This window comes from Cebus imitator, unplaced genomic scaffold, assembly GCF_001604975.1.
Source record: "Cebus imitator isolate Cc_AM_T3 unplaced genomic scaffold, Cebus_imitator-1.0 Scaffold76, whole genome shotgun sequence".
Lineage (NCBI taxonomy): Eukaryota > Metazoa > Chordata > Mammalia > Primates > Cebidae > Cebus > Cebus imitator.
In genome coordinates, this window is record NW_016107391.1 from 10,879,981 (window position 1) to 10,906,330 (window position 26,350).

Below are 26,350 nucleotides of genomic sequence, written 5' to 3' on the forward strand. Positions count from 1 at the left end.
GCCAGGAACAAAAACAAAGTAACCCATTCCAGAGACAAATAGCATTACAAAAAAATCAGTGCTATGTGAGAAAACATTAGATGAGAATGCAAATAAAATTAACAGAAAAGTGGTTTTTCTTCTGTAAATCAGGGTTCCTTGTTTTGAAAACTACCTTAGAAGTTTGCCAATACTTTGACCCTCCATAAGCTGGTGAAGAATTCACTATAGTTCTGTCAAGAGCTAACAAATCTTTTTAAAAAATTAAATTACAAGGCAGCAACCATCCAATTAAAACCTTAGCTATATCTAGCCACAGCCACTATAGCATTTATAATCAGTTAACATGTTTTGGATTATCACAGCTCAAAACATTGGGGCTCTAGTATACTCTGTATTGTACTACATTAAAATGAAGGAGTAGGAAGAGAAAAATGATTATTCTACTATACTCAGAAAAATGCATTCTATTTTATTCCTAATATTGGGTTGTTCCTTTCCACACACATGGAATGTGCAAGAGCAGGGGGTGATAGGGAATGAGTGGGAGAGTTGGCATGCAGCAATTTATTTCAGTAAATATTTTAGAAAAGAAAACTTTAGCAGATGATCAAGCAGCTTTCAGATAAGGCAGCCTTAATACTGTTTAGAATGCCAAGGGTATGTTTTTGTATAATGTAAAGAAACAAAAATTATTAGTGATTCTTTACATCTATTTCCTGATGCCAACAAGCAAGCTATTCCTCCATTATGGTGACCACAAACCCCCATTAAGTTTTGTGTAACTTTTCTCAGGAATCAAAAAGGTAAGAAATCAGATGTCCATGGAATTTTTGTGAAATATTTCACATAAATATGTATTCATTAAACAACAACAAACACCATATTAAATGTTGTATTGATACAGAAGTGCTGGGAAGAGAAGAGTATGGTCCCTTTAAATGATATGGTGGGGGAGACAGGAATGTGCTGGGTAGAGAAAGGCAGGTCCCTGGCTAGGACTCCACCCCCATGGACATAGGTGGGACAGGCACTCCTGGTTTTGCATCCACATGTTGCATTTTCCAAGACCACCCTGGCCCACCATGTCCCCATCCTAGGCCTATAAAAACCCAGGATCTTAGCGGGCAGACATACAGGCAGCCAGACATCGAGAGGAGCACAACAGTGGAAGAAGATACAAGTGGCTGATGGCTAGAGGACACTGGGGGAGCACACCTGCAGAAGAGCACACCAACAAATGCCAGCACGCCAGCAGGCCATTAACCAGTGAGATGAGGCAAAGTTTGGCTGGGGCAGTCTTTGGCTGGGGCAGTTGGAGGAGAGCTGGGGCTGCCAAGAGATCCACCTCCAGGGGAAAATCATCTCCTTTCTGGCTCCCCCATTGGCAGGGAGCTAATTCCACTCAGTAAAACTTTGCACTCATTCTCCAGCCCATATATGATCCAATTCTTCTGATATGCCAAAGCAAAAACCCAGTATACAGAAAAAGCCCTGTCCTTGTGATAAAGCAGAGGGTCTAACTGAGCTAGTTATAAGCCACCTATAGATGGCAAACTAAAGGAGCACCTGTAAGCCCACTGGGGCTTCAGCTGTGAAGATTCACCCCTAGACACTGCTGTGGGGTTGGAGCCCCATAGCCTGCCCATCTGTATGCTCCCCTAGAGGTGTGAGCCACAGGGCAGTGAAGAAGCGAGCCACGGCCCCATCACTCACCTCCAAGTGGGACAAGGGAACTTTTCCCATTTCACTATGAGAGAAACTCAAGTTGCAAATCCTTTGTGTAGCAGAAAACATATTTCTGAAGTCTCATAACTCCAGTGCCTTATGCTCCTGCTATTTAAATACCTAATCTGTGTCTTCCTATTTAAGCTATTTGGTAAGTATACATTTATAATATATTGAAGAGAATTCACTTTATTACATACCCTGTGAATACTGGCAGTAAGTAAAGGTTTTAAAATATGGCAACTTGACTTCTGGTTTCTGATCTGGTATATAAGGAGCTTGGAAGTCATCATTCCTATCCACATAACAAAAACAAAGCCGATCAAACTGACAATATCTCTTCTTAGATCCATCAGAGAAGTGAGGTCACAGAGAAAACTGCTTTCCCTAAAACTATAGACAGGCAAGTGGACACAGAGAAATCAACCAGCAGAAACCTTTACAGGATCCAGTACCAGTGTAGGAAAACCTAAACTGTAATTGATGAATAGCAGGATGCTCAGCGTGAACGACAGACTCCAGGGGAAACTAGTCTTAGGGAACCCCTACGCTTTGTGGGTTTTTCCTCAGGGAACCCTACCAGATTCCCACGTGAAGATCAGAGAAAAATTTGTGTTTCAGCAAAAAGAAGGGAAGGGCAGCCATACTAAAATACACCAGAGCATTCTGTTCTTAACAAGGTTTGCTTTGAAGAGAAACTATTTTACCAGAGCCTAATCAACTAGGTTTTTACAAAAACCAACTTGGCGAGAAGGGAAATATCCAGCTCCAGTCTCCTCTACCCTTTTTTGCCTTACCTAAGGGGTAAAAAACAAAACTGAGAAGCATTTTGTGTAGATCACAGACCATATGCACCGGCTCACTGAAAGACTGAGACATAATCATAGCAATACAAAACGTCTCCCTCCCCTCCCCCACACCTTACCACCACATCTACAGGGCTCCTGTACCATAGGGGATTGCAAATGAAACAACAGCATGCCTCAGATCTTATTTAAGAAGTCTCTAGAGAAACACAAAGACAAGGGACAAAAACAAGGACACCAGATGAAATTTTATCCTCCAACACCTATAGCTACAGCAAATAGTAAAAATGGCCTAATCCCTAACCAGATAAAACACCACACTAAGGGCCTATTTACCTTGGTTCCTTTTACCCAGTATAATATGTTAAAAAAAAAAAAAAAGATTACAGGGCATACTTAAAAACAATATGGCAATATGACTCAAGTGTTCCTACTGAGAGTCCTTGACTACTGAAAATGTCATTTCTAATAGTATCACAGATTATAACAAATCAGGATAAGTAAGGATGTTCAGCTATCACTGGCAATACTGACTATTATACTGAAGGTCTTAGAAAATTCAGCTAAGATTCCAAAAGGATAAATAATTTAAATAGAAAATGATTTAAAAAGTCACTATTTGGAGACATCTGTAAGATATATGCATTTCAGCTAACTATTAAACTAATTCGGCCAGAAGTAGTGGCTCACGGCTCAATCCCAGCACTCTAGAGGCCGAGGTGGGCAGATCACCTGAGGTCAGGGGTTCGAGACCAGCCTGGCCAACATGGCAAAACCCCATCTCTACTAAAAACACCAAAAAATTAGCTGCGCGTGGTGGTACACACCTGTAATCCTAGCTACTCTGGAGGCTGAGGCAAGAGAATCACTTGAATCCAGGAAGTGGCGGTTGCAGTGAGCTGAGATCGTGCCACTGCACTCTAGCCTGGGCGACACAGCGGGACTCCATCTCAAAAATAAATGAACTAATTCAAGTGTTCACAAGCATTCAATGAGATGTCTGGATAAAAAATTAGCATATAAGAATTATTAGATTCCTATGCACTAGTGATAACCAGCTAGGAAATACAGGAAAAGCCATAACTAGAACAAGTCTAACAAGAAATGTGCAAGTTTATGTAATGAAGTTTTAGAACTTTACAAAAAGAATATTAAAGGTTCTACATAAATGAAGATATATACCATGCTTCTAACTGAATTACTGAAAATTCTTTTTTATTTTTTTATTTTTATTTTTGGAGACACAGTTTTCCTCTTGTTGCCCAGGCTGCAATGCAATGATGTGATCTTGCCTCACTGCAACCTCTGTCTCCTGGGTTCAAGTGATTCTCTTACCTCAGCCTCCTGAGTAGTTGGGATTACAGGTGCCTGCCACCACACCCAACTAAATTTTGAATTTTCTGTAGAGACAGGGTTTCACCACATTGGTCAGGCTGGTCTCAAATTCCTGACCTCAGGATTAGCGGAGCATGGTGCTGCATGTCTGTAATCCCAGCTACCTGGGAGGCTGAGGATGGAGTGTAATGGTGTGATCTTGGCTTACTGCAACTTGAAGCCAGGAAGTGGAAGTTGCAGTGAGCCGAGATCATGCCATTGCACTCTAGCTTGGCAACAAGAGTGAAACTCTGAAGATGGACAGGACAGGACAGGACAGGACAGGACAGGGAAAGGAAAGAAAAGAAGAAAGGAAAGGAAACGAGAGGAGGTAGGAGGGGAGGGAAGAAGGAAGGGGGGAGGGAGGGGGACAGAGAGAAAGAGGAAGGAAGGGAGGGAGGGAAGGAGGGAATTTAGAGGCTGGAGGGCAGGATTTTGGTAGAGGTAACAATATGTGCATACATTAGAGGACACAAAAACAGGGCATACACCAAGAAGTCAGTCAATATCACTTATAATCTATATGACTTTGGGCAAAAAAACTGAACCTGCTTCAACTGAAAAATAAGGACAATGATATGCTCCTCAGAGGGTTAATCTGAGGAAAATGAGATGGTAAGCTGAGAAGAATATGATGGCATCTGGCTGCCGCATCTTCCATCCACTGACCTCCAAGGCTGATGCATCTGTTTTACCTCAGGTTATTGTCTCCTTTCTCTCTCACTGTTCCTCCAGAAGCTATTTGACAAAAGAATACATCCTCTCAGGAATCTAAAATGAATAATCTAGCAAAGTTCTTGACATACAGTATTTACTTTAAAAACATTTTTTTTTTAACCTATGTTGAGTTCCACTGAACTATTCTCTGCTATATTCTCTTGCACTACTTTGCAATTACTGCTAGGATCCCAATTCTCAGTTTGAGAACCACTAGTATGTTTAATAAGCACCCCACCTGATGTGTCCACATACTTCATACTTACAGGCTGAGGCTGTTCTGCAATACAGCAGTTGAAACACAACCAGAATTCACTCATGCTTACAGTCCACAGTGTAAATGAGCACCAATGAAGGTTCCAAATCTCAATTCAGGAAGTTCCACAAGATACGCTCCTCAATACGATGAATATCCAGTGATGCCAAGATGAAATTTTATTATTTCACTGTGTTTCGTTCCTGGAAGTCAAGTATCTTACACAGTCAATTTAATAATGAAAAATTCAGAGTGTTTCCTTTCTTTGCTTCTGGTTCTACAGAGACTCCTTTCTGAACCACCAAGAAGGTATAAAAATTGTTGTCTTGACCCAGGGACTATAACAGATAGTCTAGGGGGAAAAAAAAGAAAAAGTAAAAAAAAAAGTTAACTTTACTTATTCTTCAAAACTTTTATTTCTTAAAATAAATATTACCCAAAAAAGTAAACACTGAAAAAAAATACAAGATTTTAACAAACTGATATTCATTCAACAAGTTATTTTTGAGCAACTTTTTGAGTGTCAAGTTCTAGGTGTAGTAGTGAAAGCAGACAGAAATCTTTGCCTTCATGGGGCATCCTATTTTATGGCTACAAAAGTATGGATTATTTTAATGAGTTATTTTTTAAAAATCACTAATTACAACATGACTGCCACATATAAGTTTCTAATTCCAAGAAGAAATACTGATGACCATTTTCATATAGGTTTCTTCAGTTGAGTCCTTTATTCTCACAGACAACTCAGACAGTAATTGACATAGCAATGAACTCTAAGGAGATAAGCAGGTACAGTTCATTAAAAACCATAAACAAAATTATCACCTTATCCTCTGGAATTAGAACTGTACATGAAAAATGGGTAGGGGTTAAGTTAGGCTTTCGTCTGTAAATTGAGCTATTACATCGCTACCACTCCCACTGTCATCACCAGAACGTGTGTTGGTCAAAATACTACACATCCCACCACGGCAAACCAAGCTGAGTCTATCAGAATCTTTGTCAGGCAATTTTCTATCTGCACTTGGACAAAGAGTTAAACCTATTTATTCTTGCTGACTGCCAAGCTGTTGACTTTAAAGATGTCCTTAGTCAATAATATCCTATATCTCATGTGGTAGATAGTTTTGAGATAATAATGCTGACAAGCAGAGGCAAAAGAGAAGTGGGAAGTCAAGATGACATCAATCTCTGATTCTAGGCATCCCTAAGATCAGTTTCACCTGTGCACCAGAAGTTTAGTTTTGTGAGGCAACATCTCCCTCTTTAGCCTGAAGTTATGATGAAGTAGGTTTATAACACTTGCAGATTATTATACTAGTCGAGTGAAGATGTCCAATAGACAGTTTGATATATAGATCTGACACCAAGGAGAACTTTTGCAATCATCAGATTATGACTAAAGCAATGAATGGTCTCTAGGGAAAACAGTATCATGAGAAGCAAAGTAGGCTCAAGAGAGTCCTCTGAGTAAGAACAGCATTTAAATCATGGGTAGAAAAAGAAAGGTCTACAAAGGAGGTTTGGCTTTATCAGGAGTAGAAGAGGAAAATCAGTTAAATGTGGTATCACTGGAGACTGTTTCAAGGAGAAAGTGGGTAGCAGTTTCCTGAGACAGGAAAGACTGAAGACTATTCCTTAGACTGTGCAGCAAACACAATGTGGCCCCGGCTACAGCAGATTCAGTAAAGTAGTGTGGGTAGAAATCAGATTACAGGAGGTAAAGAGGTGAGTGAAAGGAAAGCAGCAGAGTCAACAAACGTAGAAAATGTTCGCAAAAAGAATGGATATAAAGTTTAAAAAGTAGAGTGGTAGAATGAAGGAAAAGAACCATTCTTGAAAAGATTAAAGACTCAAGATGTATCAATCTGACTGTGTTCAAAGAGATGCTAACATTTTTGTCCCTAGTGGTGAAATATAAATCACTTATTCACAGATTCTGGAAGAAGACCTCATATATTTATAAGCTTTGCCAACTATAAATCAGTTACAACCACATTACAGGATCACAGAGGCCTGAACATTAAGTGAAATTAAATTCCTCCCTTTTGCTTTCTCCAAAGCCATGACTCTAAACCTGGAAAGATAGAAATGACAGTAATTTGTATAGCTGTACAGATGAAGACGTAATGTGAAGTTAATGCACACATCCTCAGTGTCACAAATCTGGGCAGTAAAACAAGGCATGAATTCAGGACCCTGATTCTACAATCCAGAAGACAAGTCCCCTAACATATAGGAAAATGACGTGTTAAGATTTAAGCATATGTCCAAGGAATATCAGAAGAAAGAAAAGTTTACATTTTTGCCCTTAATTAAAAACCAGAACCTGGAATGTTTATTTAAGCAGAGATGAACATTTCTTATCTCACCCAAACTCTAAACCAAGGGAAGTGGCAGTCTTTGGCCAATGAATTGGATAAATACGTTTTAAGTTTTATAGGCTCAAAGAACAGTATCACTTACTTCCTCCATCCAATCTTCTTAAGTAGGAATATAAATAGTTTTGATAACATTATTTCAGTAGTGATGTATAAGTTTAACTTCACCCTGGATCCAAGATCTAGCCCATTAAGAAGGCTTTGTGAAATTAAAAAAAAAATTTTTTTTTAGATAAGGTCTCTCTCTATTGCCCAGGCTGGAGTGCAGTGGCATGATCACAGTTCACTGCAACCTTGACTTTCTGGGTTCAGGTAATCCTCCCGCCTCAGCCTCCCAAGTAGCTGGGACTACAGGTGTGTGCCACCACACTTGGCTAATTTTTTATTTTTTGTAGAGACAAAGCCTCACTATAATGCCCAGGCTGGTCTCAAACTGCTGGGCTCAAGCAATCCTCATACCTCAGCCTCCCAAAGGGCTGGGATAATAGATGTAAGCCAACGCACCCAGCCTAAAAGTACAGTAAGTTCTGCTTCTGTGTATTTCCATTTAGATGACAGATCTGCTAAAATATATTTTCAAACCAAGAGGATGTTTGCAATTCCATGGATTTTTATTTGTTAAGTGAATATAAAGATCTTAAAATGTTTCAGACATGCTTTGGAAAGTGGTATCAATACATGTTCTACCTTCTTGCTTTTCTAAACACGCTTTCTTTTTGTAGAACTGTTTTCTAAAATAAATATGCTTAAAACATATTTACATATAAACACCTTCAGGGAAATACTGAATTCTTCACAAAAATTTCAGCACTGCCGCTAGTAATAACTATACTAATAGTTATTTTCACTTCTTGAGCTGAAAGCTGCTTAAAACATGACCATTTAAAAAACGTATACTTTTTGAAATCTTTAGATCACAAAAGAAGAGTCACTTTGCAATAACATCAACATCTAAACTTGGCTTTAAACACAGCGCAGCACATTCCACACATAACTAAGGGGTCAGACTGGTCTACAGCACAAGAGAGTATTTTACCAACACATAGATTCCTAAGACCTAAGATTTTAGAAAGGGAAGGGACTTTCAAAGATAACATCATGGAACAAGCTCATTAAATAGCTTATCCAAGGCCACTTAGCTAGTGAGCTTCCTTGAACTTGCTTACAAATGAGATCAACATGAGCAGAAAAGTGCAATAGTATTCTGTATTCAAAATAGCCAACATCAGTTCCCCTCCTCTTCCTTTTTGCCACCTAAATCAAATGCTACAGATATCAGCTTCCTACCTGTATCAAGTTTTACTGCTGATAATTTAGTGAAGTTATATTCCAACATGCTACCCACAGTTTAAAAAAAAATGCTTTTTAGGTCAACTTCCAAAGAAAAAATAATGTTTTGATGTGAAAAACTGGACAGTGGGGCATGCCAGTCTGGTCTCAAACTCCTGGGCTCAAGAAATCTGCCTGCTTTCACCTCCCAAAATGCTGGGATTATAGGCATGAGCCACCACACCTGGCCACTATGCAATTTATATGTATTTTTTAATAATAATTTTTTTTTCAGATGGAGTTTTGCTCTGTCGCTGAGGCTGGAGTGCAGTGGAATGATCTTAGCTAATTGCAACCTCTGCCTCAAGGGTTTAAACAATTCTCATGCCTCAGCCTCCTGAGTAGCTGCGACTACAAGCACCTACCACCATGCCCGGCTAATTTTATATTTTTTTAGTAGAGATGGGGTTTCACCATGTTGGCTATGCTGGTCTTGAATGCCTGACCTCAAGTGATTCGCTTGCCTCAGCCTCCCTAAGTGCTGAGATTACAGGCATGAGCCTTAAATGATAAATATTTAAATGAAATATGAATTTAAAAAGTAGGCCAGGATAGTGGCTCACACCTGTAATCCCAGCATTCTGGGAGGCTAAACTGTGAGGATTACATGAGGCCAGGAGTTCAAGACCAGCATGGCCAACGCAGTGAAACTCGTCTCTACTCAAAATATAAAAATCAGCTGGGCGTGGTGGCACACACTTGTAATCCAAGCTACTTGGGTAACTGTGGCACAAGACTTGCTTGAACATGGGAGGTGGAGCTTGCAGTGAGCAGAGATACGCCACTGTACTCCAGCCTGGGCAACAGAGCAAGACCTTTTCTCAAAAAAAAAAAAAAAAAAAAAAAAAGAAAAGGAAAAAAAAGTATTAATAAATACTGGGCCAGGTTTGGTGATTCACACCTGTAATCTCAGCATTTTGGGATGCTGAGGCAGAAGGATTGCTTAAGACCAAGAGTTTGAGAGCAACCTAGGCAACATGACAAAATTCCGTAACTACAAAAAATTTAAAAATTAGCCAGGTGTGGTGGCAAGCACTTGTGGACCCAGCTACTTGGAAGGCTGAGTTTGGAGGATCACTTGAGCCCAGGAGGTCAAGGCTGCAGTACGCCAAGATGCACCACTGCACTAAAGCCTGGGCAACAGAGAGTGACCCTATCTAAAACAAACAAACAAACAAAAAAACTAACAACAAGCAGTTGATCATAATGAATTGAGGAAGATCAGAGATGGAAATGCAAAACTCAGAATCAAGTAAAAGTGAGCAGAACACCCTTGCTAGAGACTTTTGAAGAACTGGTAAAATTATTGGGGAAGAGGCTCTGAAGTTCCATCAGATGCCAAAAAGGGTTCCGCCAGAAATGCAAAAATTAATCAATTACCAAGAATAAATTATTAATAAAGCTTATTGATAGGTGTACCAGCATGAAATCTAAAACTAGCTGAAATAACTGATACTGATGTGTGGGACAAGACCCTTTTGAAAAAAACTAACTTATTTTAAGATGATCTTTCAAGCTATGTATTTAACACACAGCTGCTTCTGTGTGGTTAATCAAAGTCCAAACCACTGTTCCCTGAACTTAGTTATAAAAGGCTGAGCTACGGATGCACATATAATTGTCAAAATCGGGGGGTTAAGTTTTTCCTTACATTAAAAATGACTGATTATAGACTTTCCTATAGTTTCATGTAAAGATAATTATCAGCATGCACTCTTTTTCACATCTACCTTCTTTCATTCAGCATGTTTTTAAGATTTATCTATGTTATCTCTATTAGTAATTCATTTGTTTTTATTGCTAAGTAGATTTCCATTATATGGATATGGTATAATTTGTCCATTCATCTGTTGATGGATATTAATGTTTTTCCAGCTTTTTGCTATTAAAAATAAAGCTATTATGATTATGAACATCTGTAACAGAAGGGTTTCTGTGAGGAGTGAAGGTGGTTAATATAAAGAGAAGTGTTTATGTAAAAAAGTTTTTCTCTCTCCTGGGTAAATACCTGGAATGAAAATGCTGGTTGATATACTAAGTATGATTTTAACTTTATTAAGAAACTTCTAAATCAGTTTTACCATTCTGCATTCCTGCCAGCAATATATGAGAGTTCCAGTTATTCCTTATCCTACCAACTCTTTGTGCTATCAATCTTTTTAATTCTAGTCATCCTAGTTGGTGTATAGTAGTATCTCACTGTGGTTTACATTTGCACTTTCCTGATAAATGATGATATTAAGTCTTTTCATGTGCTTTTTGGCCATTCACATATTTACTTTGGGTAATTATGTCCCAACCCTTTGCCCATTTCTAAATTTAGTCATCTTACTGAGTTGTGTTCTTCATATATTTTAGGTCAATCAAACCTTTCTCCAATATAAGCATAGTGAATATTTTGTCCTGGTCTTTGTCTTCCTAACAACATCTTTGAAACGTTGATAATGTCTTCTACATAAGCTTTATTTCTTATGATTTCTGATTTTGGGGTTCTAAAATTTTTTTTGCATAACCCAAAGTTGCAAAAAATAATCTATTTTTTTCTAGACCTTTCAATTTTTATGTCTATAATCCATTTTTAATTGATTTTTGACAGAATAAAGGCCAATTAAAAAAATATGGCTATCCAGTTGTTCTAGCTCATTTATTGATGATATCCTATTAGATTAATTTAGCAACTTTATTGAAAATCAGGGCTGGACTTGGTGGCTCACACCTGTAATCCTAGCACTTTGGGAGGCCAAGGCAGGCAGACCGCTTGAGCTTAGGAGTTCAAGACCAGCCTGGGCAACAGGATGGCAAAACCCTATCTCTACAAAAACTACAAAAATTAGCTGGGCATGGTCTCACATGCCTGTAGTCCCAGTTACTTGGTGGGGGCTGAGGCAGGAGGACTACCTGAGCCTGGGAGGTCGAGGTTGCAGTGAGCCATGACTGTACCACTGCACTCCAGCCTGAGTGACAGTGAGACCCTCTCTAAAAAAAATTAAATAAAATCACTGTGAATAATCTACTTCTAGACTGATAATTGTATTGCATTGGTCTATTTGTCAATCCAATGCCAGTACCATTATAATAAAGCTTAGAAGTAAGGTAGTGATTAGTCTTCCAATTTACTCTTTTTCAAAATTGCTTTTAATTTTCTAGGTGCTTTACATTTTCATATATATTTTAGAAGAAGCTTGTTAACTGCTACCAGAAAAAAGCCTCCTGTGATTCTGACTGGGACTGCATTTATTCTAACAATTATTTGAAGGATAATTATATTTTAACAGTATTGAGTGTTCTAATCCAAGAACATGGCATATCCAATGTTTTGTAGTTTTCAATAAATAGGTTTTGCATGTATTTTGTTATATGACTTTTAACTTTGTTTATACCTTTCATATCAGGGCTTTAAAGCCTTATATAGTCAAATGTCAATTTTCATAGATTAGTGGTTTTATCTTACTTAAGAAAGCTTTCTTTATCTCATAATCATAAACCTATCTTCCCATTATAGTTCTGTTTAGGTTTACTGTTTGTTTTTTGGTTTTTGAGATGGAGTCTTACTCTGCTGCCCAGGCTGGTGTGCAGCGGCTCTGTCTCAGCTCACGGCAACCTTGGTCTCCCAGGTTCAAGCGTTTGTCCTACCTCAGCCTCTTGAGTAGCTGGGATTATAGGCACGCACCAACACGCTCAGTTAATTTTTTGTAGTTTTAGTCGAGACGGTGTTTCACCACGTTGGCCAGGCTGGTCTTGAACTCCTGACCTTGTGATCCACCCACCTCAGCCTCCCAAAGTGCTGGGATTACAGGCATGAGCCACTGCACCCGGCCAGGTTTACTTCTACAATTCAATTTGGACATTCATATTTTGCAGGTTGTAGTTAGGTAATATTTCACAATTTACTCAAACTTTTTCTAATATCTTCTTTTTCCCACTCAAATCTCAAGTATTTAACACCAAACATGTATCCATCATTATGGTAGGGCACATAAGAGAGAACATTATATTGGCTCAAACATGAGAGTTTGCAATATCAAGCAAGAGGGAAGCAAAATACATTGAAAACTACTCTCCCATTCTTTAATATCCACTTTCTCCTCCCATTTGTGTGAGACTAACTGCCATGTTCATTTTCCCTCTCTTTAATAATCTTCCTCTTTTTCCTTTCTGCCATTCTTCTTACTTCTCTATTTCTCTCTCTTCCTTTTCCATCTCTTTATCCATATTCCCTAAATCCTTCCTTAGCTCCCTAGGGTTAGAAATAATGATGCCGTGACACAAACACGGCAGGTTTTCAGTGTATTATAGATGACAAACTGAAATGTGTATTTTTCATTCTGAACTTCTCTCTTCAGTCTACCAGACATTTATATCCACCTGCTAGGAAGCATCTCCTGCAGTCTCCTGGTCACCATAAATCAATACATGCAAACTTGAATTTACTGTCTTTTTCCTCCTATTTCTATGACACTGTTCTCAGTGGCTGGAACCACCGTACAGTTTATCAAGCAATGCATATTAAAATTCTGTCCTACTACCTACAGTTTTCTGAATAAAACCATCCTGTAAAATGTCATCTTATATTTAAACAAATCTTTACTGTTATTCAAAATAATATGAGCACATAGACTTTTTAAAGATCAATGAATAATATACGTTGAAAAGCTAAAGTGGGTGGATTGTTTGAGGTCAGACCAGGCTGGCCAATAAAGTGAAATCTCGTCTCTACCAAAAATACAAAAATTAGCTGGGCATGGTGGCACATGCCTGTAGTCCCAGCTACTAGGGAGGCTGAGGCACGAGAATCGCTTGAACCTGGGAGGTGGAGGTTACAGTGAGCCAAGATCACACCACTGCACTCCGGTCTGAGTGATAGAGCAAGACTATCTCAAAAAAAAGAAAAAAAAAATCAATGAATAATAAAAAGACTATTAAAAATGGCAAATCTCTGACCTGTGCCTCTCCATCTCTTAGTGGGAACCATTTCTAACATACCAAGCTGTTTCTTCCAGTATTTACTTTTCTTTTTTTTTTTTGAGAGGGAGTCTCATTCTGTTGCCAGGCTTGAGTGCAGTGGAGCAATCTCAGCTCACTGCACCTTCCAACTCCTGGGTTCAAATGATTCTCCTGCCTCAGCCCCCTGAATAGCTGGGATTACAGGCACACACCACCATGATCGGCTAATTTTTGTATTTTCAGTAGAGATGGGGTTTCACCATGTTGGCCAGGCTGGTCTCGAACTCCCGACCTCAAGTGATCTACCTGCCTTGGTCTCCCAAAGTGCTGGGATTCCAGGTGTGGGTGACTGTGCCCAGCCAATATGTGCTTTCTAATAGTTAACTGTAGGTGGTAAGCTTCTCAGTTGTCTAAAACTGCAGTTTTTAATTTTAATTTTGGAATAATTTCAAACTTACAGCAGAGTCGCTAATATAAAACAGAAATCTCTCATGTATCCTTCACCCAGATCTACTGTTAAAAAGAGTATCTACAGAGTAGGTCCCTCTTAACCCAGAGAGAAAATGCTCCAAGGCCCTCAGTGTCTGCCTGAAACCATAAATATTACCGGACCCTATGTAAATTATGTTTCTGCCTGTACACTGACAGACGGGTAGCATATAGAGTAGATATACTGCACAAAGGGATGATACACGTTCCAGATGAGACAGAGCAGGCTGGTTGAAAATTTCATCATGCTACTCAAAATGGCTGCAATTTAAGACTTATGACTTATTTCTGAAATTTTCCATTTAATATTTTTGGACCACAGCTGACCAAAGGTATCTGAAACCACAAAGCAAAACTATGAATAGGAAGGGACTACTGTATTTTTTTCCTTTATTCTTGCATCACAATTTAGCTAAGTATAGAATTCTTGGTTGAAAGTACTTTTCCGTCAGTTCTTTGCAGATGTTATTCTAACCTCTATTGTTGCTGATGAAAAAAGTTGACTGTCAATCTAATTCTTGGTTGTTTGAATATAAAATTCTTTTTTTGCTATAGGTGTTTTGAAGATTGTTTTTGTCCTTGGCTTTAATTTCACAGAATCTCTAGTTTCCGATTTATTTTTATATATTTAGGACTCTTTCACCTGTTTCTATTCTGCTATTTAACCTAACTATTAATTTTCTCCACAATGACTTTTAGTTCAATAATCATAATTTTTTGGTTTTTTTTTTTTTTTTTTTTTTTNTTTTTGAGATTGGGTCTCACTCTGTCACTCAGGCTGGAGTGCAGTGGTACAATCTCAGCTCACTGCAACCTCTACCACCGGGGTTCAAGCAATTATCCTGCCTCAGTCTCCCAAGTAGCTGGGATTACAGGCACTCACCACCACACCTGGCTAATTTTTTTTATTTTCAGTAGAGATGGGGTTCCACCATGTTGGCCAAGCTGGTCTCAAACTCCTGACCTCAGGTGATCTGCCTGCCTCAGCCTCACAAAGTGCTGGGATTACAGGCGTAAGCCACCGTGCCTGGCTGGCCAAATGATTTTCACTTTAATAAGTTCTGTTTGGCTCTTTTACAAATTCACCTACTGTAGTATCTTAGTCCTGTATTTAGACATTTTAATTAAATATGTTTTTCTAATTATTTTGTTAATTCAATTCATAACCTTTTAATTACCCTTTTTGTCTAACTCTCCCTCATGTTGGACTGTTTCCTTATAATTATCTTACTATAGGAATTGTTTTTCCTGTGCAAGTCCAGGGCTCTCTGTTTGAAAAGGCATTCTTTTTTTCTTTTGAGATGCAGTCTCACTCTGCCACCAGGCTGATATGCAGTGGCTCAATCTTGCTCGATCTTGGCTGACTGCAACCTCTGCCTCCCGGGTTCAAGCGATTCTTCTGCCTCAGCCTCCCAAGTAGCTGGGACTACAGGTGCACACCACCACACCCAGCTAATTTTTTTGTATTTTTAGTAGAGATGGGGGTTTCACAATGTTGGCCAGGATGTTCTGGATCTCCTGATCTTGTGATCCACCCGCCTCAGCCTCACAAAATGCTGGGATTACAAGTGTAAGCCACTGCACCCGGCCTGAACAAGCATTCTTAAAGAGCAGTTTGCATTTGCTACTGCTCAGAAATTCACCAGATCAGGCTCACAAGTTCAGGTATAAATTTTAACTTAATTCCTTGGCTTGAGATTCCTGTACCACATGGATATTATATGTTCATATTGCACACTGGTATGTAAGCACATATTTGAAATGGCAGTATGGTGTACTGGTTTAGAACTTAAGATTCTGAAACTACATAGCTGAAGTTTGAATTCTGGATTCCTCCACTCAGTAGCTCTAGCTACTTAACCTTTTTACATTCCAGTTTGCTGCTCTATAAAATGGAGCTTATCATAATATTTTCTCAAAGATTTACGAGAGGATTAAATGCGTAAATTTAAATTGCTTAGAAAATGAGGTCTCCACAACTCTCCAACTTCATTTTCCAACAGGATGGGCTCTACCTCCTTTCTATCACAGTCCCAGAGGTTCTTTAACAAATACTTATCATGGTAGTAGACAGAGCATTCTGCTCAAAACTTTGAACTGCCTCTGAAACACTAGTCACCTATCCCATGTATCAGGCCACTATATTTCTAGTGAGACTACATGAACAAAACAATACAAGAGTTGTGACTGCCGTGTAGACTTGAGGAACTGATGGTATTCATCCTGGCTATCACTTCAACTATCACTGATGACATGCTATGAAGGGCTTGGGATGAATTAGGCCACAGGTTTGCCATGTGCTGGTGTTAACAAGAGCTGTATACTGGCCAGTACAAAAGTAACTGTGGTTGTCCTTTATAAGCTCGTTGTGACTACTTGTTCATACATAACACAGTTACTAAATAATAATTTTTTAAATGTTCAAGCCTTTTTGTATAACCCTATACAGTCAGAATCATAGTGAACAATATTGGAGAAAAATGTTTTTCATTGTGGTATATGAAAGGATCTTTATTTTCATACTCAAAGCCTGTAATAATAGAAAGCTTTGATAATGATACTATGATGTGGAAGATTTCATAAACAGAAAATACTAACCAGTTATCAAAGAACATGGACTATTTCTTATTTCTGGTCCATAAACTTACACGGACCATAATGGATCAAACAAGAGGTTCACTATTCTTGGATTCTCCATTTTTTGTATGTTTTACCTTTTCAAAAAATATCACAGAAAATTTCCCTAGATTACAAAGAAAAGTCCAACTAGATGATAAAGACTTCATGTGAAAAAAAAAAATTTAACGTTAATCATACGTTTCACTATATCCTTGGAAAAATACTATCTCATTTAAGTTTTTTAATCCTAAGAAACATTATCCTTACTTTGGAAATGATGAAGTCACAGCTCAGACACAGTAATTAACTGCAGACAGACCATTTTCTCTGTATTCTTTTTTAAGAATATAGAAAAATGTTAATCTAATTTAATGCTATTTTTAATTATAATTATGTTGATTCTTATAAGCATTATCGAGGTAGAATGTGAATTAACATTCTATCTCTATTGTATTCGACTTGGTAACTTGTCTCAGTATTTACAAATAAATACTTAATACATTAATTTCAACATAAAAAATATATAGTACTGTAGAATATCCACGAATTTGACATTGGCAAAACCTGTGTTCAAAATAGATTTCACAACTGATTAGATAAGTGACATTCTATAGCCTCTCTGAATCAAAGTTTTCATTTATGAGAATTACACCAACTTTCCAGGATTGCTCTAAAGCAGGATTTCTCAACCTCAGTGCTTCTGACATTTTCATTCAGATAATTTTTTTTTTTTTTTTTTTGAGACAGGGTCTTGCTCTGTCACCCAGGCTGCAAGAGCAATGGTGCAATCACAGCTCATGGCAGCCTCAACCTCCTGAGCTCAAACAATCCTCTCACCTCAGCCTCCAGAGTAGCTAGGACTACGGACATGTACCACCACGATGAGCTACTCAAATTTATTTATTTATGTATTTTTTTGGTAGAGATAGGGTCTATGTTGTCCAGGCTAGTCTAAATTCCTGGGCTCAAGTTATCCTCTTGCTTTGGCTTCCCAAAGTGCTGGGATTACTGGAATTAAAGGAATGAGCCACCATGCCCAGCCTGGATAGTACTTTCTTGTGGGGACTGTCCTGTGCATTGTGGAGTATTTAGCAGCATCCTTCACCTCTATCCACTAGACATGAAGAACACCCCTTTCCAACAGTTGTGACAGCCAAAAATGTCTCCAGACATTGCCAAATGCCCCTGGGGAGTGATTCCCCCAGCTAGGAACCACTGTTACAGTGAAAAATATTATTATAAAAGTGAACTGTAAAAGAAGTACCTGATATCCCTCTACTACAGAGAAACCCCTTCAGACAGGAGGGATAAGGAAAAGATTCCCTAAGCCAAAAATTAATGACATTCTCCTAAAAGCAACAATCAGGAATAAGAAAACTCCAATAACCTTATGTACTATTGGTTATTCTTGGTTATTCCTCTAAATTCAGGTGCCCTTAGTGACTTGTGTGACCACAGAACAAGGACTGGATCTTAGAATGTCATAAAAAGCCTTAGAGCTTCTGCTCAGATTCCAACTACCCTAAAACCATCATGCTGGAAAGACCATGCGTAGGCATAGGCCCAATTAATCCCAGCTTTCCAGCCTTTCTAGCCAAACCACCAGACATGTAAATAAAGCTGCTTAGAATCCTCCAGTCCTGACCACCTATTAGTTGAACACCACTGAATGGCCTTTGATGATGCTACACTTAAGAGAAGAATTGTCAACACTTCCCCAAATTCCTGACCTTCAAAATTGAGAGATTTAATAAAGTAGTTGTTAAGCCACTGAATTTTGAGGTAGTTTGTTTACAGTGATAGATAACTAGAGCTCTTAATTCTTTTTTTTTTTTTTTGAGATGGAGTTTTGCTCTAGTTACCCAGGCTGGAGTGCAATGGCATGATCTCAGCTTACCGCAACCTCCACCTCCCAGGTTCAAGTGATTCTTCTGCTTCACCCTCTCGAGTAGCTGGGATTACAGGTACCCACCACCACACCCAGCTAATTTTTGAATTTTTAGTAGAGATGGGGTTTCACCATGTTGGCCAGGTTGGTCTTGAACTCCTGACCTCAGGTGATCCGCCCATCTCGGCCTCCCAAAGTGCTGGGATTACAGGCATAAGCCACTACGCCAGCCTGGAGCTCTTCATTCTTATGATTATTTTCATTTAGTTTGTGTATATTTTGTATGCCCATACTCCTCAATTAAAGATTTTTATGTGCTTCAAGAATAACTATCTTGTATAATTATCTTTATTGGCTCAAATGAAGTCATCCAATTCCTATCAAGATAGACTGTCATGGGCTTCTGGTCCCTTCTAACAAAATCAACTGTAGGGAAGAAAAAAACACAAGTAAATCTGGATTCCAGGAACAATAAGCAGCAACCACAAAAAGGAATAAAACTGCTGATGATATCAAAAGCTGTACTTAAACTTTTCTGAGAGGAAACCAGTAACCGGGAGCCAGAAGCAAAGGGAAGCAGAGGTAGGACTTAAAAGAGAGATACTCTAAAAGCCTTTTACGATTCTGCCTTTCCCTTCCCCTTGATTCCCCCTTAGCCACAGAAATTGGCAGCAACAACCTACATATCTTTTCAGCAGGATAAAATCAGGGTGACACAAAAGCCTTAGGGAGGAAAGCTCAGGAAAACAGGTACAGGCTAATGAGCCATCCTCTTGGCATTCACTCTTCCTGCCCCTCTCTGTGCCCCCACCACAAGGGGCAGGGGAGCTACATGGTTGTGAATTTCTGACCATGCGAATTTCTACCAAGTTGAGTTATAATCTAAGGAGATAACCTCTTTCTAGTAACCAATATTTATTAGAGTTTAAAAACAAATCCCAATCAGAATTTGCCTGATGCAGTAGCAGCAAACATGAGAACTTCATAGCGCTTCAGTGGTATCAAGTGGCTATTTGACCTGAGTCCCAAGTCCTTCCTCTCCTTAAACTCATCCTGGACCTAAATTCCCTAACAGATATTATTAGATGAAGTGACTAATACCCCCAAAGGGACACCGACAAATAGACACATCTAGAACATAAAACTACTGTGAAAGAAAGACGACTCACTAAACAACTTATGCCATCAGAACCAGCATTATGAAAATGAATGATCCAGGAATGTATTCCTAAAAGTCAATGGGAGATATAAGTATATGAAGCCAAAACAAGAAACCATGAAAAAGAATCAAGTAGAAATACTGAGTATGAAAAACAGGCCATATCTAGATAACGAAGTTCCAGAAAGAGGGAGGGAAATGAAACATTTCAAAAGAAGAGTAAACATTTCAAGAAATAATGAGAATAACTTCTCAGGATTAAAGATTAAGCAAAAGTATAAAGGCTCAAACAGCCAAATAACAGAAGAGTCCATTCCTAGAAAATTAAGATTATCAAAGAAAAAAATCTCAAAGACCGGAGGGGGGGAAAAAAAAAAGAACAGTAATGCCAAAAGCAAAAAAATAAGATTAATATTTGTTATCACAAAAAGTGACCTGGATACAGGATCGGATAGTGTAAATCCATAATCCTTTACCCATAATCCTTGTAGCAGAGGTTTTTTGAGAATTCAGAATTGCTATGGTTTGAATGTATCCCCCAAAAAGACATGCACTGAAAACCAAATCCCCAAAAGATTAATGCTGTCATCGTATTTAAGACTACATGCTCCATTACAACGGGTTCATTACAAAATGGCAAGTTCTATCTCCTCATTCATGATCTCTCTCTCTCCCCCTTCTGCCTTCTGTAGCAGCAAGATGTTGGCCCCTTGATCTTGGACTTCCCAGTTTCCAGAACAATGAGCCAATAAATTTCTGGTTCATTATAAATTACCCAGTCTGTGGTATCTCATTATAGCAGCACAAAACAGACTAAGACAACAATTTTTCAGATTTTATAAAGATAATATGGTGTCTGCATGTATATCACATATTAAGTAACATCCACAACAGCATCTAATGCACTAACCCGTAATTTAACTCATTAATATCTTCAAGCAAAATCTATAAAATTAAAACTAAAAGAGATGAATAAAATCCATAAGTAGCTTCATACAAGTTTGGTTTTGGTATTGTTGTCAAATGAATTACGAAAAATCCTTTGGTTCTTTGATTTTAGAGTTCCAGGAAAGGGACTCTAACCTGTATTTTAAAAGTCTTGAATTAAAATAACTTAGAATTTTATATTCAAAACATCATTCCAATATGAAGTTTAAACAAAAATATTTTCTTTTTTCTTTATTTTTTTGAGACGGTGTCTTGCTCTGTCACCTATCTCAGCTCACAATCCCTTCCTCCTGGGTTCAAGCAATTGTCCTGCCTCAGCCTCCTGAGTAGCTGGGACTACAGGGTGCACCACCACGCCCAGCTAATCTTTGTATTTTTAGTAGAGACAGTGTTTCACCATGTTGGCCAGGATGGTCTCAATCTCTTGACCTCGTGATCCACCCGCCTTGGCCTCCCAAAATGCTGGGATTACAGACGTGAGCCACCGTGCCCAGCCTGATAAGAATATTTTCAACATACAAAAGCCTCAAAGTGTCACATAAAGCTCACTAACTACACATTTCGAGGAATAATCAAAAGAAAAATAAATATAGGAGGTATTCCAAGAGATAAAGAAAGTAAAAGTAGTCAAATACCTTAGTAGCCATAAAAAGTGATCTAAAGTACCTGCAATATACTCACTACAGATGAGGAGTCAGGAAACACATTAAAAAAAAGTATGAGAATGCTAGAGTATCTGTCATATTTAAGGGAAGAAAAAGCCATTTTAAGTTAGTAAGAAATATACAGAAATAAACTGTGGAATGGGACTAAAGGGAAATTATTATAAGAACAAAAATATAAAAAAAATTAAACTTACTGAATGAAAAGCAGGAATGGAGTTAAGCAACAGGGAAAGGGATCAAATTAAACCCAATTAGAACAGTAATTACCATAATTACTGTAAAAAATGTAAATGAAGTGAACTTGCAATTTAAAGACAAATTGGTACAAAAACTTTTTTTATGCCAGGTTAAAAAAAAAAAAAAAATGACAGAGCAACATCCTACCTGCAGGAGAAATATTTAAGAAAGGATAAACCAAACAAATATGAACCACAACAAAGCTAACATAGCAATCTTAATAAAATTTAAGGCAGGCCAACCACGGTGGCTCATGCCTGTAATTCTCTGGGAGGCCAAGGCAGAATGATTGCTTGAGTCCAGGAGTTCAAGACCAGCCTAGCCAAGATAGGTAGATGCTGTCTCCCTAAAAAATAAGCATAATAAAAAATAAATATAACAAAATTTAAGGTAAAAAATATCAAGAAGGACAAAGTAAGATATTATATATTTATAAAAACAGTAGAACAAGACCGGGCGCAGTGGCTCATGCCTGTAATCCCAGCACTTTGGGAGACCAAGGCAGGCAGATCACAAGGCCAGGAGATTCAGACCATCCTGACCAACACAGCAAAACCCCATACCGTCTCTACTAAAAATACAAAAATTAGCTGGGCGTGGTGACACGTGCCTGTAATCCCAGCTACTCAGGAGGCTGGGACAGATTCGTATGAACCAGGGAGCTGGAGGTTGTGGTGAGCCAAGGTCACACCACTGCACTCCAGCCTGGGCGACAGAGCGAGACTCCATCTCAAAAACAAAAACAAAAAAAAAACAAAAAAAAAACACACAATCATCGTTAACACATCCACATGAAACAAAGTCTCAAAATATATGTCAGAAACAACTATAAAAAATGCAGGGAGAAAAAGATAAAATCAACTGTAGTTGGAAATATTAACCATACAGATTGCATTATCTTACAATAATGGGATAAAACTGGAAATTAACTAGTTTTTCCAAAAAGATGGTTTTCAAAACCTCATTAGGAAACTAAATATATAACTAAAATTAAAAAGTAAAATCATCAAGAAAATTTTAAAATAGACATTAACAGTAATGAAAATTCAAGACTACTCTCTAACTGGATCAATTTTGATGACTTGGACACCTCTGAGCCAATTACTGCATAAGCCAACTGGTTCCTTGAACCAAGACTAGAATTAGGCTGATTTGCTTAGGCCAACAGGAATCTACAAGTACAATGGAAGAAGCAGGGGGTAGTGAGGGGGAAATCTGATTACCATATTAAGAAGAAAGAAGAGATAGATGGAACAGCAGGGAGGCAACAATGCTGACACAGCTTTAATTCCAGTTCAGCCACCATCTCTAAGGTTAGTTACTAAACATATAATTTGAGACGGGATCTCATTTTCCTTATGTAAAAAATGAACATGATATTTAACAGTCCCTTTAGCTCTAGGAGTTTGCAACTACATCAGTTGTTTTATTCAGGCTAACAGAGAGCCTGGCACGTACTATATCATTTGGCATGAGTGAACAGAATGACTAAGAAGTTTACCACACTCAATTCTGAGAGATTCTTAGGGCTACTACCTAAAAAACAAACTAATGGATCGCCAATAAATAAACAGGAAAAGTATGCAAATTTTTAAATCCACAAAGGGGAAGCTGGTAAGCTTCTTTTAAAATATTCCAAGTTCCTAATTTAAAAAATGGAAATTAAAACAGAAAATTCAACTACCATTTCATATTTATTCAAATATTCAATGTTGTTAAAGAAGTAGAGAAACTAGCAACCACATATACACTATAGTAGCTTTGTAGATTGGTAGTGCTTTTAGAAATTTTCAAAATTTTCACATTTAATGCATCAGTATCACTTCTAGAAATCCAGAAGTAATCCTGACTAATCCAAAAGAAAATGACATACCTATATACACAAAAATGTTTTCCTGCAATATTTCTTACTATAAGAGGGAAACTCAGACACAACCTAAACGTATAACAACCAGTAATAGTTAAATTACAGTTAAATAACAGATTATGTAGCTATTGTCACAGTATTCAGAGAACATATTTAACAACTTTTATTATTTAAGGGCATCTAAAGAGTCCAATAATGACAAGGAATTTACATTAAAACTGATATGAGGATTTGATTTTTAAAATTTAAAACCTAAAAGCTTGTTTCTAAACATCTGACAAATTTTGTACCCCATGTTTTGAAAATGTCTGGACTTTACCAAGAATGGGCCAACAATTACATTTTGGATATCATTTACAGAAATATTAACTTCCAAGAGTATCTGGGGTATTTTTGTACGCTAAAGGAGAAGATAATATAGCTACTCTTATTGAGTGTGCTGCTTATGAGCTTTTGGACTTTTAAACAAAATATGTGTAGAAAACTTTCAGTATCTACTATGCCAAAGAAAGTATTGGTCTTATTTTTACTACGTGCTTTATATTTTTGTCTGTTTCATTAGCTCAGCTCCACATGAGACCAGTGCACGCCTTGATTTCTGGAAGGTTGCCCCAATTCTTTTCTCCTAGGCCTTGTTGCCAGGGTTGCAGCTGCACAACCAATTCTTATTAAAATGTAAGTCTTTGAAATGTAGGTCTATGGAAGGGGATATAAAGGATTTCATTATCTTTTCTCAAAACTCACAATAAGGATTAAACTCCCACCCTTCCCATGCCATACCACTACTTGTACCCTTCTCTACCAAGTCACACACCAAATATAATAAAGACAGCAGCTCAGTCTTTAATAACCAAATAAAAACAACAATAAAGGAGAAAGCTTCACAGTAATGAACCTTAAGGTCTAGCAAAAGTTATTAAAAAATTACCTCTAATATTCATGATATAATCATAGGCTACAGCTGGATACTCAAGAGTGATGTGATTTTAGAAATAATACTTCTAAATAAATGCTTGCAAGAAAAAATAGGTATTCCACAAAAACAATTTCAGAATAATAATTTCAGAAACTTCAAGTCAGAAAAACAAGAGCTGCAAGTAATTTGCTCAAAATGTAAAACACTTTATAAGCTATTAATTTTGTTGAAGACTTACACCCCTAAAATTTTTTTGAAAAAGAAGGAAAAAATTTAAGGAAAATTTACATTCCTTTCCATTTTTTACTAGAATCTCATGTACTTTTGTCTCTGGACAAAATTCTTAACAACTTATCTTGCTCTTGAACAATTTATGATTAAATTCATCTTGTAAGAAAAGTTAACACAAAACTGTCAAGACCATAAAGATAAAACTATTTTCAATTAAAAGTAAACTAACAGATTAAATCCTCTCATGTAAAGTAAAATGACATATAGTTTTTTATTAAAACATATTATTTTGAATGTTGATATACTACTGGAATTCTACTAACATGCAGAACCTTCGAATTTTAACTGTGTTAGAGAAAAGAATTAAGGTTAACAAAATTACCTGAGGTGAAGTATAATATCATAGTCTATTCCCTAGGTGATTCAGTTAAATAAAATAAAAATAATAATAATAATAATAAAAACGAGACAGAGTAAGAGGTACAATCCCTTGAGGATCTTATAAAACATGTACTTCAAGTTACAGAAACAAAGTACATTGAGATACAACTCTAAAAGTGGCTACTAGCTGTATTTTTTAGTAATAAAACTGAAATCATTAACTTAAACGTACTTCATAACTTCATAAGCTTTTTAAATATACAAGAAATATATGATTAAAACACTTGCTAAAAATACAGATAGGGGGCCAAGCACAGTGGCTTATGCCTGTAATCCCAACAATTGGGACGCCAAGGTGGAAGGATTGCTTGAGCCCAGGAGTTTGAGACGAGACTAGGCAACATAGGGAGACCGTGTCTCTATTTAAAAAAGCCAGATGTGGTGGCACAGGCCTGTGGTCCAACTACCTGGAGGGCTGAGGTGAAGGGATTGCCTGAGTCAAGAAGATTGAGGGTGCAGTGAGTCATGATTGTCCACTATACTCCAGCCTGGGCAACAGAGTGAAGGTCTGTCTCAAAAAGAAAGAAGAAAAAAAAATTGGGATCACCTCACACCCCTTAGGATGGCTATTATGGAAAAAATAAAATAAAATAAATGCATAAATGCTGGCAAGGACGTGAAGAAACTAAATATTTGTGCACTGTTGGTGAGACCACAAAATGGTGCTACTGCTATAGAAAACATTAGGACAGGCCCTCAATAATTAAAAATAGAAATACTCTCTTAATTCTGGGATATATTCGGAAGAATTGAAGGCAGAGTCCTGAAGACATATATGCCCATCCACATTCATACTAGCATGATTCACAACAGCCAAGAGGTGGAAGCAACCCAAATGTTCAACGTAAGAACAGATAAACAAACGTACAATGGAGTAGCATTGAGCCTTAAAAAGGAAGGGCAGTGGCACATGCCTGTACTTCCAGCTACTTAGGAAACTGATGCCAGAGGACTGGTTTGGCCCACAACTTCAAGGCCGGTCTCGGCAATAGAGCAAGATTTCATTTCTTTTAAAACTAAAAAAATAAAAATAAAAAGGAAGGAAATCCTGTCATGCTATAACATGAATGAGTCTTGTGAACACTATACTAGTAAAATAAGCCAGTCACAAAAACATAAATACTGTATGATTTCACTTATATGAGGAATCTAAAGTAGTCAAATTCATAGAAATGAAGTAGGGGGGTACTAGAGGATGGCAATAGGGAGAAAGGAAAATTTGTTGTTTAATGGGTACAGAATTTCAGTTTTGCAAAGAGAAAAAGTTCTGGAGATTGGTTGCACAACAGTGTGAATATACTTAACACTACTAAACTGTAAACTCAAAAATGGGTAAGATAATACATTTTATGTGTCTTTTACCACTACTGCAGAAA

The 26,350-nt window shown here is 37.7% G+C and overlaps 1 protein-coding gene across 5 annotated transcripts in view; it reads right to left on the reverse strand.

Moving 5' to 3' along the window:
• Window positions 1–26,350, reverse strand: part of CDC42SE2 (CDC42 small effector 2) — a 93,393-nt gene that overhangs the window by 24,224 nt on the left and 42,819 nt on the right. For all 5 annotated transcript variants that reach the window (XM_037739937.1, XM_017532139.1, XM_017532138.1 and 2 more), the window contains one exon: window positions 4,871–5,212. In XM_037739937.1, the coding sequence (XP_037595865.1) occupies window positions 4,871–4,924 (54 nt within the window). In that variant the 5' untranslated portion in view covers window positions 4,925–5,212. The remainder of the gene's footprint in view (window positions 1–4,870; window positions 5,213–26,350) is intronic.